This window comes from Silurus meridionalis, chromosome 14 (genome assembly GCF_014805685.1).
Source record: "Silurus meridionalis isolate SWU-2019-XX chromosome 14, ASM1480568v1, whole genome shotgun sequence".
Taxonomy (NCBI): Eukaryota; Metazoa; Chordata; class Actinopteri; order Siluriformes; family Siluridae; genus Silurus; species Silurus meridionalis.
This window is the reverse complement of record NC_060897.1, coordinates 19195279-19211247: the sequence shown is the minus strand read 5'-3', so window position 1 is coordinate 19211247 and position 15969 is coordinate 19195279. Positions and strand designations below refer to the sequence as shown.

The 15969-nt window shown below is 37.8% G+C and overlaps 1 protein-coding gene across 1 annotated transcript; it reads left to right on the top strand.

Annotated features, from left to right (window-relative positions):
* Positions 1-9122: 9122 nt before the first annotated feature.
* On the top strand, positions 9123-14321 carry hs3st1 (heparan sulfate (glucosamine) 3-O-sulfotransferase 1). The gene is made up of 2 exons (XM_046866819.1): positions 9123-9338; positions 12216-14321. Exons 1-2 carry the CDS (start codon positions 9286-9288, stop codon positions 13369-13371), a joined length of 1209 nt encoding a protein of 402 aa, XP_046722775.1. The 5' UTR covers positions 9123-9285; the 3' UTR covers positions 13372-14321.
* The last annotated feature ends 1648 nt before the right edge of the window (positions 14322-15969 follow it).

Here is a 15969-nt window from a genome sequence, read left to right as displayed (position 1 = left end):
GCGTTGGTCACTGGCGTTCTCAATAGCGCAGGTGTGTTGTGATGCAGTGCGCTTCCTGTGTACACGGCTTTACGAACTAATGACTCTGGATTAATGGCCCATTGTGTTAAGAAGGTTTTGTTTTATAGGAACACCATCCATCAGACATCCTGCTGTGTACCGGACAGAATACAGATGATCCTAAACCCTCATCAACCCCCCCTCAAAACTCCACCTCAAACTCTCTCACACACACATTTTGATTTACCAGAAAAGTGCGAGGAGTACAAATGACAGGAAGGGAGGAGGAGGAAAGGTTGAAGCACAAGAGTGTGTATGTGTGCGAGAGTCTGTGGTGGAAAATCGTTCCTTTCGGCGCAAAAACAAGCTTCAAGCTTTTATGTGTGAGATTTTGTTGAAGCTGTGAGGAAAATTTTGTCTAATAAAAAATTTCAATCCGAAAAAGTTTTTGGACGCCTGAGCATAAGATCGGAATGTGATTTTTTAATGTCCCATCACACGTTTAGTCTGCATTCGCTGTTATTATAACCTCCACTCTTCTGGGAAGATGTTCCACTAGGTTTTAGAGTGTGTTTGTGGAGATTTTTACTCATTCAACAACAAGGGTTTTAATAATGTCAGGTACTGACGGAGGTGATGTGAGGAGGCCTGGGTTGCCAAGAAGGCCTGCAGTCAGCGTTCCAATTTATTCCAAAGGTGTCAAATAGTTTTAAGGTCAGAGCTCTATGATGGAGATCTTTCATTCAAACCCATGTAAGCCATATCTTTGTGAAGCCATCTTAGTGCATAAGAATATTGTCATACTGGAACTAGTTTGGTTCTTCAAGTTCAAGTGAAGGAAAAAAATTCATGCTACAATTGAGGGCCTCCATCTTTGTGCTAACAGTTTGGGGAAGAAACACAATATGGCTGGAAAAGTCCCAATCTGTCCTAATACTGTTGTTGATTTAGTTTAGTTTTCTACCTTGTTCAATAGGATAGAAAGTTTGCTTGGTGAGTTCCAAAGAGTGTCTACCTGAGTCAGAATGTGAGCGAAGCAGCTAAAGTTTGGAAACTGTTCAAGTTCAATAAATCAATCGAATAAATGACAACCTCTCCAATCTAGACCACACTCAATTCCCAGTTAAAATCCCAAAAGAAATATAAACAAGGTCCTAGCTTTGTTCAGTTCCAACAACACATCCAACTCACTTTAATAACCTACTGTTTACATGAACCAGGTGTGCAAATACCCGGAGTGTATTGATTTCCAGTTGCAAATGCCAGGATTCCCTGAAAAAAAACAATGCCAGATGGATTTGTTTTGATGAGCGAATGTCAGCCCAAAGCACAGGATTTTTCAACTTGACTTGATGGAACAAGAAAAAGTCTGAATTTTGGCAAAAAGAAACCACAACTCAATACCAGGTCATAGTAGCACATCCTGGTTAGCAACAACGATGACGGATATTAGAATATAAATAGGTTGGTGTTAAATAAGTATAAAAAGAAGAGGAAAAAAAAATAATAATAAAAGGAGGTTACCATGGTTACATTCCCAAAGCATCTTAGGAATGTGACATCACATTGCAGTAGTATGCACTTTGCCATGCTATACGTTTATACAGCATTAGATACCAGGCAACTTTGGGCAGTTTTTTTGTTCTTTCTTCGTGTAATATTAACATTGGTTTTGATGATCTGAAGCATTTAAGAATGAAAAATATGCAAATAAATTAATAAAATACAAATCTGGACACTTTCACAGAATTCAACGTATTAATGATTGCACTACAGTTAGTCAAAGAATGACTGGTATAGTGTTTTTTTTATAAAAAAAAAAAAAAAACTAAACTAACGAATACATTTACAGACACTTCATCATGAGTCAGAATATTCCTAGCTTTCCTAGATGGGACCTGGGATTTAGAGTTTACAATAATAATAAAAAAGTCAAGTCTGCCGAGTCTCAGAGAGAATCAAATGACCACTTTCCATCCATGGTGAGCAGAATAATAAATCATAGCAGATAATAAACACACCCTCCTGGCAGTCATGAACCCAAACCTTAGATAAATCTTTCCTACAATTTTTGGAAAATCTGATACCAACACCACACTGAGACCAACGTATCTAAGATCTCATTTTTTTATTCTCCTTCTGATGTTCACTGAAGCACATGTAGGATTTTAATGGTCTGTGCTGGTGCCACATGATTGGTTCACTTATGAATTGCGTACTTGAAGATCTTCCTGTTAAAGTGGACGGTGAGGGTCATTACTCCGGTATTACTGCAATGGAGAAGAAAAGGGTGGCAGAAAAAAAAGAATACAGGAAGTCAAGCGAAAAATTGCGAAAACATTACAAATACCAGGATGAATGTTGAAACGTAAGTGTTCTGTCTCTCCCACTCATTCAGCAATGCTTTCTTTATTATTTAGTGAGTTGGCTGTGTAAGTCTGTCAAGTAAACATCAAATATGTGCTCTCTCTCCTGTAGAAAATGCTGCCATGTTTGAACTGTAATTACATCAGAACATCCTGTTCTCACTCCATGATCATTCATTTCTTTAGCGTGTTGGGACCAGAACAATGAGTTTCATGATCGAGTTCGACTCAATACGCAACAACTCAATAGAAGTCTCTCATCCAAGAGAGAGGAAAAGTAGCTCAGTGGTTATGATGTTGTACTTTAAACAAAAGGTTGCGATTTCAAATCCCAGGTGCACCAAACGCCATACACTTCAGCAAGGCCTCAAACCCTCAAGTGCTCAGTCGTATTAATCAGCGGTCCCCAACCTTTTTTTGCGCCAAGGACCGGCCTTTAAGGTGTGGCAGATAAATACATCAAAATAAAATTATACGACCGCCATAAAAACTGGTGTTTTCTGAATATAATAATAAACGTGAATCCACTGTGTTGTTTTTTGTTCATTTTGCTCGCTTGGGGTTTGAATTTAGCGGTAATGTATAATGTGTTAGCGGTCGGAGCAGCCCCTTTAAGAAGGTAGCGGATGAAGGTAAGACATTTGACCAAGGCATCTTGACATGCATCAAGAGTGAGTCATAGACAGATGTGGTGGAGAGAATCCGGTCATTTTAAAAAATAAAACATCGTTCAGAATCAGATAATAAATAAAACAGAAATACTGTAAGTTATGTATTCTTTCTGTGCTGCCTGAGTACCAATTGACCCAGGGGGTGGGGGACCACTGGTATAAATTATATTAGAAGTCGTTCTGGATAAATCGTCTGCCAAATGCCGTGGATGTAAATAAAAAGGGCGTCTGCTCAAAAGGCATATTCAGTTTACTCATAAGGAATTGTCTTCCTCAGCCCTACTATGTCGTCTGGACACGTTGGAATTCTCAACACTTCCTGTGTGATTGTGTATCAGGTTTTTTTTTTATTGCCACATCCCAGCCACACTAAGTTGACACTTCTGGACCCTTGAGCAAAGCCTTTAACTACTATAGCTGTTCAGTTGTATAAATAAATCCAACGTGTCGCTCTGAATAAGGACGTCTGTTAAAGGCCAGAAATGTAGATCTAAATAAATGATTCACTCCAAAGGTCTGACTCCCTAAATAACAGCTGCTATTCCTATTACTATACTATCAACATAATCCTTTCATAGAACATACTCAGGCCAGATTCACTGCACTGTCGGCTCCATCGCTTCCTTTCTTTCGATAAATGAATGGGATATCCGTTCTGTTGCTAACTTTGTAACCATGCACAAAGGAAATCTAAAATTGGAAAATAATGAAAAATTAAGACTTCTAGGAATTCTGGCGTTACATCGTCACTCAGTAGTTCGGAAAAGACAGTATTCTAGACTGGCCTTGGACTGGATTCTACATTGTTAGGGGTGTCATTTTCAGGTCTGATAGAACTCTCTGACGGAGTGAAAAAATGAACTCACCGTGTTACTGAGAAACATCTGTACCGAAGAACACGTGTTTCTTGCTTAAATGACAGCGTAATATAACATGAAAGCTGAGAATCTTTCCTCAAAAGCTCCACAATAAACACATCAAATTGAGCTATGAGGTCCGTGCAAGCAATTTTTCACATAAAGACCAGATTTTTTTTAAATTAGATTCCTGTTCTTGGCTTACAGGCGTCTTCACCAGTGTGGCCTTGTTCTGCTATTGCAGCCCATCCACCTCAACACTTGTGTTTTGTGCATGATGAGTGATGATATGAGCTCTCATATCTTTCCTGGAAGCTCAAACCATTTAAAACATTTATTTTACCTCTGACTTATCGACAAGGCGTTACCCTGCAGACACCTTTGATCTCGTACGTCTCACATGTTTCTGATTTCATCGGAGGGCATTCCTGCTCCAGGCACAATATGGTTAGCGAAAGTTGAAGGCACACAATTTTATAAGAGGTCTTTTTTTATGTGGTAGCATCAAATTTCCCTTTACTTGAACTAGGAGACCCAAAACTGTTCCAGCATGACATTGTCCCTGTGTACAAAGCCAGCTCCATGAAGATTTGCTTTACATGGGTTGGAATGGAAGATCTCCTGCTATAGAGCTATTAAAACCATACTGATCACCTTTGAAATGAATCGGAAAGCTGACTGCACCCCCAGGCCTTCTCACCTCATCTACATCAGTACCAGACTTTACTAACACCCTTGTGGCTGAAGGAACCTCTAAAAAACCAAAAACAAAATCTAGAGGAACATCTTCCCATTAAAGTGGAGGTTATGATAACAGAACTAAAAATGGAATTCTCAAAAAAAACACAATTTTATAGTCTGGTGTCCACAAACTTTGTCCAAATAGTGTATGTGTGTGTGTCAGCACAAACACAATTTGCACCACACAATATGTCCATCGTTAATAAAAAATAGCTGTTGCGTAAACGGATTTTCTCATTTTGAAACTGTAAAACCTTCTGCCCTTGTCTTAGAACTGATGGATTTTAAACTTCTTACTAACACTTTCCCTGCAAGATGACGCACAGCACTTACCAAATGTCTCTTCAGAGTTTATGCATATGGATGGGGCCACATTTGGTCAAATGACTAGTGTCAAGTTGTCTGTGTGTGTGTGTGTGTGTGTGTGTGTGTGTGTGTGTGTGTGTGTGTGTACTCCAGAATTTTGGAAAAACAGCTTTAAATCCTCCCCAGCCACTTTAAGTGACGTGATTTATGTGCACAGAGACAAACATGTTTACATTATTAGAAACATATGTTCAACCCACACTCATATACACACACAATTTGTACATCAGTTAACAAAAATGTTATTGTTGTTTCCTAAAATTCAGAAAACTGCCGTATATATATCTCCACACACATACAGTCACCAGCGAAGTGTGTAGTGCATTGCCTTGAAACTATTTAAAGTACATTTATAAATACACTATATGGACAAAAGTTTGTGGACACCTAAGAATAAGATTTTTTAACATCCCATTCCACATTGAATCCCCATTTGCTGTTATAATAACCTCCACTCTTCTGGGAAGATGTTTCAGATGTTAATAATGCTATAGCAGGCCACTTAAGATCTTAGACTCCAACCCTGTGTGTGCTTGTGTGCCTTAGTTCACCATGTGAGCACCTCCTTCCTCTCATTCCCAATAATTAATGTGTGCGTGTCACATGTGCTTTTTATTAGAAATGCCCTCTAATCGATTTAGTGTTATTCTGAAGAAGGATATAAATAAGACAGTTCACTGGAACTTGAGAACATCGAATCAACTGCTTGATCGTAAAACACACACAATCTGGAATCCACACACACACACACACACACACACACACACACACACACACACACACCTTGAGAACGCAAACACGGCGTGTACGATTTACTCGCACACTCGCAGCAATAATCATTTCCTGGACGTCTTTCTGAGACAATTCATCTCACACCTTATCCTCAAAATAAACACTACAGATTGAGACACGTGGCCGAGTGCGCAACTTCGTGCTCTTTTTTTTTTGCACATTCTCGAGATGTTTACACAAAGCAGGCTTAGGTAACAGGTGACTCAACATGCTATCATTGATTGGTATGCAATTACAACGATAGCCTGACAGCACCGTGGTGTTGCGTGATGCCTGCATCGTTTGATATCTTCGACATAGAAATAAAAAAAACTTGAGGAAAACCAGACTTAACTGGGAATCCGGTCTGTTCCGGGTGAGATCTAATATCTATCAGTGCACATCTTCATAAGGAGTCAAGGGTGAAGTTAAAATTTCTACAAGGCCTTCTAATGGCTGCTCCCATTCCTGGGTTAGTGCATGGGGTAGACAGCAAGCTCTCATATTTCAATTTATCTTCAATAATTATTTTTAGGAAGAGCATTCTTTCATTTTGCAAGTTCTATTGACCCTTACAACTCCCTCATAAGGGTTATTTGATGGTAAATAAATATTCATGGTTACTGAGGTGATTGGACAGATGCCAAGTAACTAGGGGAGGATGGTCGGTGGTATGTTTCATCAAAAAACATCCCTCATTTGTTTCACATAAATATAATGCTTGACTTTGGCATGGGACATTTGTAGAGAAGAGAAAGTTTACAAAACAAAAGGGAACCACCGGGAACGAACAAACCGTCAGTCGTTAAGTAAATCTTTGATCAAAACAAAAAAATATATAAATAAGTTTGTGGTAAAAAAAAAAAATAAGGCACATGCAGCATTTCTTTTACTTTTCAGGGCCTAAACAACAATTGTGTGGTTTTCACTTCCTCCATGAACAAACATACCAAAAAAGCTGATTTTTTTCCACAAGAAGAAGCCAATCTTTTAGAAGAAGAAAAAAAACACACACAATTACACCCTTCCTACAATCACAATCATCTAGAGTGTTGTTACTGCCAAGTGTTACTAATAAAACATACAAGAAGTGTAACTACTGTATAAAACTTTTGGTATTTTGGTGTTGTGAAGCCCACGTGAGAGTCTGCATCATGCCAAGAAAAATGGACATCAGCCATGACCCTCTGAGAGGCAAATGCTGCCGATTACAATCAGGTAAGGGGTTATAAGGCCGTTTCCAAATAATAAATAATTGTTGGTTTATAGTTTGGAAAATAAATGACTGTGTTTGTTGATTGTTTGTGTATAGAAGTTGGTGACCACACAATTCTTATTTAACGAATAACAGAAATGAAAGAGGGTGTACAGATTTATTCGACTAGTAATAACATGAGGAAGATTGTATGTAAGAAAAACAGTCGAGTAAAGCATCTGAGATTCAGCCCCAAAACAGAACACGACGAGTGGAAACACGGAAAGATTTCCATAACAGAACTTTTTTTGAGCAGCTTCTCTCACACAACTAATGTATTGTCTTGCATGGCATTGTTATATGGTCCATTAGGAAGTCCCACAGAAATGTGAAACAGAACAGCCATCTAAGTCAGACATCTCACTTCAAAACGCAAAGCAAGAACTATGTTGTTCTCGACAAACAGTTACACAGGCTTGATTAAATGGACTCACGCTACTAGCATACAAAACTAGCATGTCAATCTGCCAAGGGATTCACAGCTCGAGTGCTTAAAAATAATAAATAGTTTTGTAATAACATTCATGAACGAGGCATTTAGGCAGTATGTTTTAAAAGGCGAATCATTCAGCTTGTCTCATGGCTGTGACATAACGTGAATGTACCGTAATTACCGAACTATAAAGTGCACTCATATATAAGCCGCACCCACTGAATTTTACAAATATTTGTATTTTTAACATAAATAAGCCGCACCTGTCTATAAGCCACAGGTGTCTATACTAATGAACTTTACACAAGCTTTAACGAAAGACACGTTACACATGGTGTAACAGGTGAAATATGTTGCGCTTCCTTTAGGAGCATAGCGGTATTTTGGGAATAGCATGCCACTGCATTTTTCTGCTATTACTGCATGTGTGTAAGACTGAGGAATATGTCCTTGTTATTTTCTGATGCTCATTTCTAAGTTTCTTTGACTAACCCGTAACGCTGTTGCCAAGAAAAATAAAAAAGCACGAGTTTTGGAAACCTGTCTGTGCTTATATGATTTCTGTTGCAACTGGAGTTAGCGAGCTCTCCTTCACCCAGACTCAATGCGTTACAACGGCTTGTATCTGAACAGTAGCCGACCAAGAAAGTCATTGTTCACTGTCTTCCTTCTTCCTTCACAACTACTACTCTCGGGAGTTTATCTTTTCTACCATGCAGCTCAGAACACAGGTGAGGAGCGTTTTTTCGTTTCTGTTCGGAAATTTCATTGGTCTAATGTTATGTCGCTCAGTTTTTTGGCTTGAAGTTTGTGAAACCGGGAAAAACCCAGGAAAAATGAATAAATAAGCCGCTTCGTTGTTTAAGCCGTTCAAAATGTGGGGAAAAAATTAGCGGCTTATAGTCCGGAAAATACGGTAGCTACTAACGGTTAAAAAGTACAATATGCTCTTGACCAGACTTTCACCCCAAAATATTTATATATAAACTCATATGTTGTCTTGCTGAGTGGAGTTTTTCTTTGGAAAGTCAGATGGACCTACTCTGGCTCCATTAGTTCCCAAATGGTTCCCATTAAAATTCCTGAAGCCACGCCCCCTAGATCTACAGTGAACCTTGAAGTCTATAAAATGACAAAGTGCATCTGGACCGGAAGTCAGAATTTTGCAAGTTTGTAAATTTCCCCAAAAGGGGGTTGTATATCATGTGAATAAGAGTAATATATAAAAATGATGATGAGGTTTGTAATTATATAATACAACAATCAAACAAAAAGACATGGTATTTCAATAATGGGCGGTAGTGGTGACGTCATCACTAAACCTCCCTATTAATGAAATACAATGTCTTTTTGTTTGATTGTTGTATTATATAATTACAAACCTCATCATCATTTTTTATAAAAACCTGCGAGCCTTGAGAGAGTCAAAATCTCTAAACGACTCACTCTCTCACTCAAAGTTACTAGAAAGCGCCGGATTTCCATCGAGTGGTTTTAGAGAAATTCCATGTAAATATGAACCACGCCACCGTACCTGCGTTTCACATCCCGGAAGTGGGAGGGAGATGAACCTCGGACCTTTCTCTCGAAATGGGCGTGGTCTTGTATGTGTGCGCAACAGAAAGGGGCGTGTCGGATTGATATAAATGAAAAGACCTAGTGGAAGCAGCTGATTAAAACTTTTCACCGGAACAAAGGCGTGTAGTTTATACGGATCTGTCAACCTGACGGACATCTGTGTGTGTGTGTGTGTGTGTGTGTGTGTGTGTGTGTGTGTGTGTGTGTGTGTGTTTAAGGAAGAGATTTATCAGCGTGCAGCGATGGAATGTGTGTGTGTGTTGTAACGCGTGAGCATTCCTACACTTCTCCAGTGTACAGGTAACATCCGCTTTTACTATTGTTACTACTATTTACATGATTATTACTATTATGAATACTACTATCAGTACGAGTGCCACAGTTACTACTGCTACTACTTCTATTACTATTACATCACTACTTTCACTACTATTACTACTGCTTTTCCTCTCACTACTTTCACTGCTATTCCTATTTCTACTACTATTACTTCCACTACCATCATAACTATTACTGCTACTGCTATCATTACAATTACTACTATCACCATTAATATTAATAATTGTGCTAACACTCTTACTACAACTCTATTTACCATTACTTATAGTTAAATTTACATTTAGTTACATATAGTTACATAGTTACATTTAGTTACATAGTTACATTTGCTTACATATAGTTACATTTCATATATTTACAGTTACATTCAGTAACAGTTACATTTGCTTACATATAGTTACATTTCATATATTTACAGTTACATTCAGTTACATAGTTACATTTGCTTACATAAAGTTACAGTTACATTTAGTTGCATAGTTACATTTGCTTACATATAGTTACATTATATATATTTAGTTACATTTAGTTACATAGTTACATTTGCTTACATATAGTTACATTTACTTACAGTTTAATTTAGTTACATTTAGTTACATATAGTTACATTTACATATATTTACAGTTACATTTAGTTACATTTACATTTGTTACATATAGTTACATTTACATATATTCACAGTTACATTTAATTACATATAGTTACAGTTACATTTACTTACAGTTTAATTTAGTTACATTTACATTTAGTTACATAGTTACATTTACATATAGTTACAGTTACATTTACTACTTCTATTATTACTATTACTACTGCAATAACTTAACTATTACACTACTACTGCTACTACTGATACGGTAGTAGTATTACTACCATTAGTATTACTTCTTTTTATTACCGCCAATATTATTAATACTCTTACTACTACTAATAGTAATAATATTGCCACAACATTTTGTTGAGCATTTACGTCTTAACATACAGTATGTAAATGATTGTGTGTGTATGTGTGTGTGTGTGTGTGTGGCCTAGAGAGACGTTTTAAAAAACGCACTGTTAATGATCACCTAGTGACGCACACTCACCTGGTGTAAACTGTGCTTTGGGTTTTGTTAGCAAAATAGTTTCACTTTCTTTAGCACTATTCATTGAATCGATTTCTATTTGTCTAATTGAAATTCGTTAAACTGGTAAAACCCTGTTCTCAGGGAATTCAATATCATTTTTTGTCTCAAAAAAGGTCTAAGGTAAGGTCTTTAAGGTCTATATAATTCTGTTCCTAAAATTGATGCTTGATTTGAATGAACCTTTATAATAACTAACATTTATTTGTTTATTTATCATTTCTAAAAAATAGTTAAATGCATAAAAAAAGATCCATAACATCACTTCTGAGATGTTTTAATGTTAAATAACATTACTGTTCAAATTGCCTATGGATATTAAACATAACCCATTAGAATGAGTGCAACTGTGGTACTAATGCTATTATAAAAAGAATAAATTTAAAGGTGCCCTGTGACTGAATCCTGACCCGCTTGTTTTAATTGGGTCTAATAGAGAATCTTGCTGGTCTTAAGCGACTTTGGCATTAGCACATTGTGGATTAAGGGTGAGTCACTTGTCCCAGTGAACTCCTGTGATATTTGTGTGCTTACAGTCGAGATTAACTACAAGGAAATGGGATCACATTGACACTACCTGGAGTTATCTAGAAACCTTTTCTGTGACTGTGTTGCAGGATCTGGATAAAGTGTCTTGGAAAACGAACTTAAGGCTGTAGATTTTTATAAATGATTCCAGTAGTAATATTTCCATTGAATTAGCAAATCTGGTCAATTGTAGGTACACTTGTGTCATTTTTGTATTCTGTGAGTACAAGTTCAGACTGCAAACCAATAAAGTTGCCATTGTTTACCAAGAAACACTTTAAAAGCTTTTATAAATAATACAAAAAAACAGACACTGCCAAGATAAAGCAAAACTTCAGTCTTAGACAAGGAAGAAAATGTGCAGAAAGCCAGCTGTTACACTGAAGGAGTTACAGAGCTCACTGGTTTACAGAGGCGTATGTGCAAACATCAGCAGTTCTCTACAGACTTGGCTTTGATGGGAGAGAGAGCAGAAGAAAGGCAGTTTTAAAGAAGACGATTTTTTTTTAAAATATTTGGAAAGTCAGCTATGACTACACGTCGAGCCATTTGGTCTAAAGACAAAGCGAAATGGTCCCAGTGATAAAGCACGGCGGCGGAAGACTCACGCTCTACTTTTCAACACGTGGATCTTCCTAGATTGAGCCAAATGAAAGCAAGATGTTGAGGGAAAACTTGGTCCTATCAGCCAGACATCTGCATTTAAAGGAAAATATGTATGTTTTCATGGTCCTAATAAGCCACAGCACTTAGTCGAAACATTAAAGGAAGATAACATAAACATAAAAGATTTCAATGTTCTTCCTCTGATGTAACATCCAAGTTGAACATGATGTGCATTGTGTAATGGGCTGAAATTCCAAAGTAAAACTATTCGAAGCTCAAAGAGTCACGTGAGCCGTCCCGAGGGGGTGAATATTTATCAATAGAGCCCATTTTTTGCGTTTATGAACGATTCCAAAATACTTTTTCATATTTCTGTAGAGAGGCATTTAATCACACAGTGGTTGTTATATTTTTACGCTTTTTGCTTTAATGCATTGTGAGCGTGTGTGCGTTATGTGTTGGATTATTCAGCTCAACTGAATTTGAAATGTTAATTGCACACTTATGACCTCTGCGTCTCATCTTTTTCTCTCTCTTACACTGTTTAATCCTGCCACCCTTTGCTGGGTTGTTTTGCAGAGATCTACAACACTCCTCCTGTATACGGATATGTGCTTCACTAGATGAAGATCATCTGTTCAGCAGAACAGCGGCGACATCAAATCTGTGCCTTATGGCAGCCATGTTTTTCACCTTGCTCCTCTTCCTCTCGTTTCCTCCGTCGCTTCCTTCACGGCCGTTTGCAGAGGCACCGGTGACCCTCGACGTGGGTGGGAACGTCGGCAGCGGCATCGCGATCGACCAGTCCCGAGGCGATGAGGTTAGAAGCTCGAACACAGTAAGACCAAAGGAAACCAATCTGAACCAAAACGAACCAGAGGCCGATCAAAGCAGTACTGCTCGAAATAACCACAGAGTGAAGCAAAACACCAGCGAAAGCGGTCAAAGCGACGGGACCCTTACACGTCACCTGCCGGATATCATCATCATCGGAGTGAGAAAGGGTGGGACAAGAGCGCTCCTGGAGATGTTGAGCCTTCACCGCGCTGTTGCGGCGGCTCAAAGTGAGGTTCACTTCTTCGACTCGGATGCTCACTACAAGAAGGGGCTCGAGTGGTACGTATCCCAGATGCCGCTGTCTCGAACCGATCAGCTGACCGTAGAAAAGACCCCGGCCTACTTTACCTGTTTGGACGCGCCAGCGCGAATCCTTCACATGAACCCTTCCGTCCGGCTCTTGCTAATTGTCCGAGACCCTGTGGACCGCGTTCTGTCAGATTACACGCAGGTTTTCCACAATCAGCTCCAAAAGCACAAAACTCCCCAGCCCATCGAGGACCTCCTGATTCGCGACGGCGACCTCAACCTGAACTACAAAGCTGTGAACCGGAGCATGTATCACCCACACATGGAGCGATGGCTACAGGTTTTCCCCCGCGACCGCTTTCACATAGTGGACGGCGACGCGCTCATCAAAGACCCCTTCTCGGAAATGAAAAAAGTCGAACGTTTTTTGCGCCTCGAGCCGCAGATTACCGAAGAGAACTTTTACTTCAATCGGACAAAAGGCTTCTACTGTTTGAAGGAACAAGGCCACGAGCACTGCCTGCACGAATCGAAAGGACGGACGCATCCCAACGTGGCCCCAGAAGTCCTGCAGAAATTATGTAAATACTTTCAGGAGCCAAACAGGAAATTCTTTGAACTCGTAGGAAGAACATTTGATTGGAAGTGAGAACGGGGCGAATCGGGGGAAACGATCGCAACATGGCGCAGGAACGGGGTGGAAGGTTTATACAAAAGCTCGTTTGCCCACCCATGCAAACAGTTCTATAAACTTGTACTGTAGAAAGACAGTGACATACTGTGAAAACCACTATGCTTCAGGTTGACTCCAGTTGTGAGAATGGACAATTTAAAAACTCCAATTTTCAAGAAACAAACAGGAAGGCTTTTGAGTGTGTGACTCAAAACTAGAAAATCCTAGAAAATAAAAAAATTAAAAACAGCTTGCCTTTGATATACAGGACAGAATCCTGGAAAAGATCTACGATCTACATCTGGTTTCTGCCACTTTTGAAGAAATGTCAGTAAATAAATACTGCACACAAATGACTGTAATGTGAAAATCTGCTGCAGTGAACATGCGGGACGTTCCGTCAGAGCATGACATCATATATTTAATCTCGGATTAAGAATAGAGCTAAGCAACATTATTTATTACAATCGATGCTCATTGACCTTCATATACAGCTGACCGACACCCTACACGAACACAATGTAGACGTCATAGGAAATAAAATCAGCTGAAACTGGGGTGTGAAACAAAAGGAAAGCGCACACACACACACACACACACGCACACAAATCCCCCACATCTCATTTTTTATTATTATTATTATTATTATATTTTTAATATGAACATTATTTTTTTTTAATATATGCTTTAGCACAGTAGTTAAGAAAACAATGCAACATAATGATTTATAGACATTTTTAATTTCTGTGATTATTTTGTAATAATTTTATTATATGAACTTATTACCTCATGATATTGTGCTTTTTTTTCCAAAGGGATTAAAAAATAAACCCCAAAAACATTTTACAAACATGGAAAGCAACAAGTGGGCAGCCAATTGCAGTATAATAAAAATAATATTGATAATAAATATGATAACTACGATATTATATTGTATAATGTTACATCTTTTTTATTAATAAATATTATTAATAATTAGAATAAATGTATAATTATACATTAATAATAGTTTAAATTAAGATGATTAAATCAAAAATCTAATTTCACCATTATGCACTGTGAAACGATATTATACTACCGGTTCCTCTGTCTATACCCCTAAATCATAAGCTAATATATTCTCGTTCTAGATTAATCTCAGTAGCAGCTGTGTGCATTTTTTCCCCCCACTCACGTTTGTCTATAATGGCATGAAGGCGCTGGTCACACAATGATGCCCATTATGGTGGAAGTCTATTTGCGCATTTCAAAGGAAACGTTTCTCAGATATTGAATACACGGTATAAAGAGTAAATATAAATGCACAGTGCAGCTCTTTTTCGAAATCAGAAACACGCAGTGTGCAGTTGTTTCTTTTGTGCTGACAAGAAAGAACGGATAGACAGAAATAAAGACGCCGCAGCTAATCTGTAAAGCAGGGCGGAACTGAAACAGAACTCGGTCAACCGTCCACATTTTGACCTACATGAACTAAAATTAGCACAAAACCAGCATTTTATAAAGAGACTAATACCCAAACTAGCATAAAAGTAAATACACAACTAATAAACCAGCTAGCATAACCAGGAAGCTAGAAAATAAATATGTACTATGTTAAACAGTTATGCTAGCAATACCGTGAGTTGTTTTGCTAGCTCAAGGGTTAATCACATCAATTCTATCACATGCGCTACGTGTTTATTTTGAACTCCGGGCACAATTTGCTTATCGACGGTAGCTTTCAACGTTAAAGTAAACAGATCTTTTACAAACTAGCATGAAATTAGCTGAACAAGCTGCATTCTCGCTAGCTGCTTTTTCTTTTCATTGCTTATTCCTCATTTGAAGCATTTTACTGGCTTTTACTGTTATACAGATTCAGCGACTGAACCAAATGTGCTACGTTAAATAAGCTACATTTATATTTGTTGTTTTATACAGCAGTAAAAATGCTTCTTTTTAATTTAATTTTTAAATCAGCCACATGCATTCACAACGTATTGTTTCTTTACATTTCTGTAAAATAAATCAATGCAGTATTTTTTATGCAAATGTATTACATCGTGTTACATTTATGCTTTTATATTTTATTAACTTAAAAAAAAAATATTTTATTGGATTTATTTGTAATTATATATATATATATATATATATATATATATATATATATATATATATATATATATATATATTTTATATATATATATATATATATATATATATATATATATATATATATAGACAATTATGTACGGAAATACTGAATCTTTTATGATTTTTGAGACACATGGATGTTTGTTGTTTCTATGCATCAAACTAGGTAAAAGAATTGGACAGTAAATGACTGAAAGTTTGCTCTGTAGACAAAGGAGTCCAAATTTGACATTCGTGGCTGTAACAGAAGTTGTTGTTGGAAGTTAGAGTGAAAACAGGAGTTAGCAGACTGTCTTACACCCACAGTGAAACATGGGGGTGGAAGCTTAATTGTTTGGGGTAGTTTTGGAGCAGGGAAGGTTGGAGATTTATTCCAGATGGAGGTAATACTGAACCAACATGGCTACCATTCCATGCTTCATCACCATGCAATGAACCGAA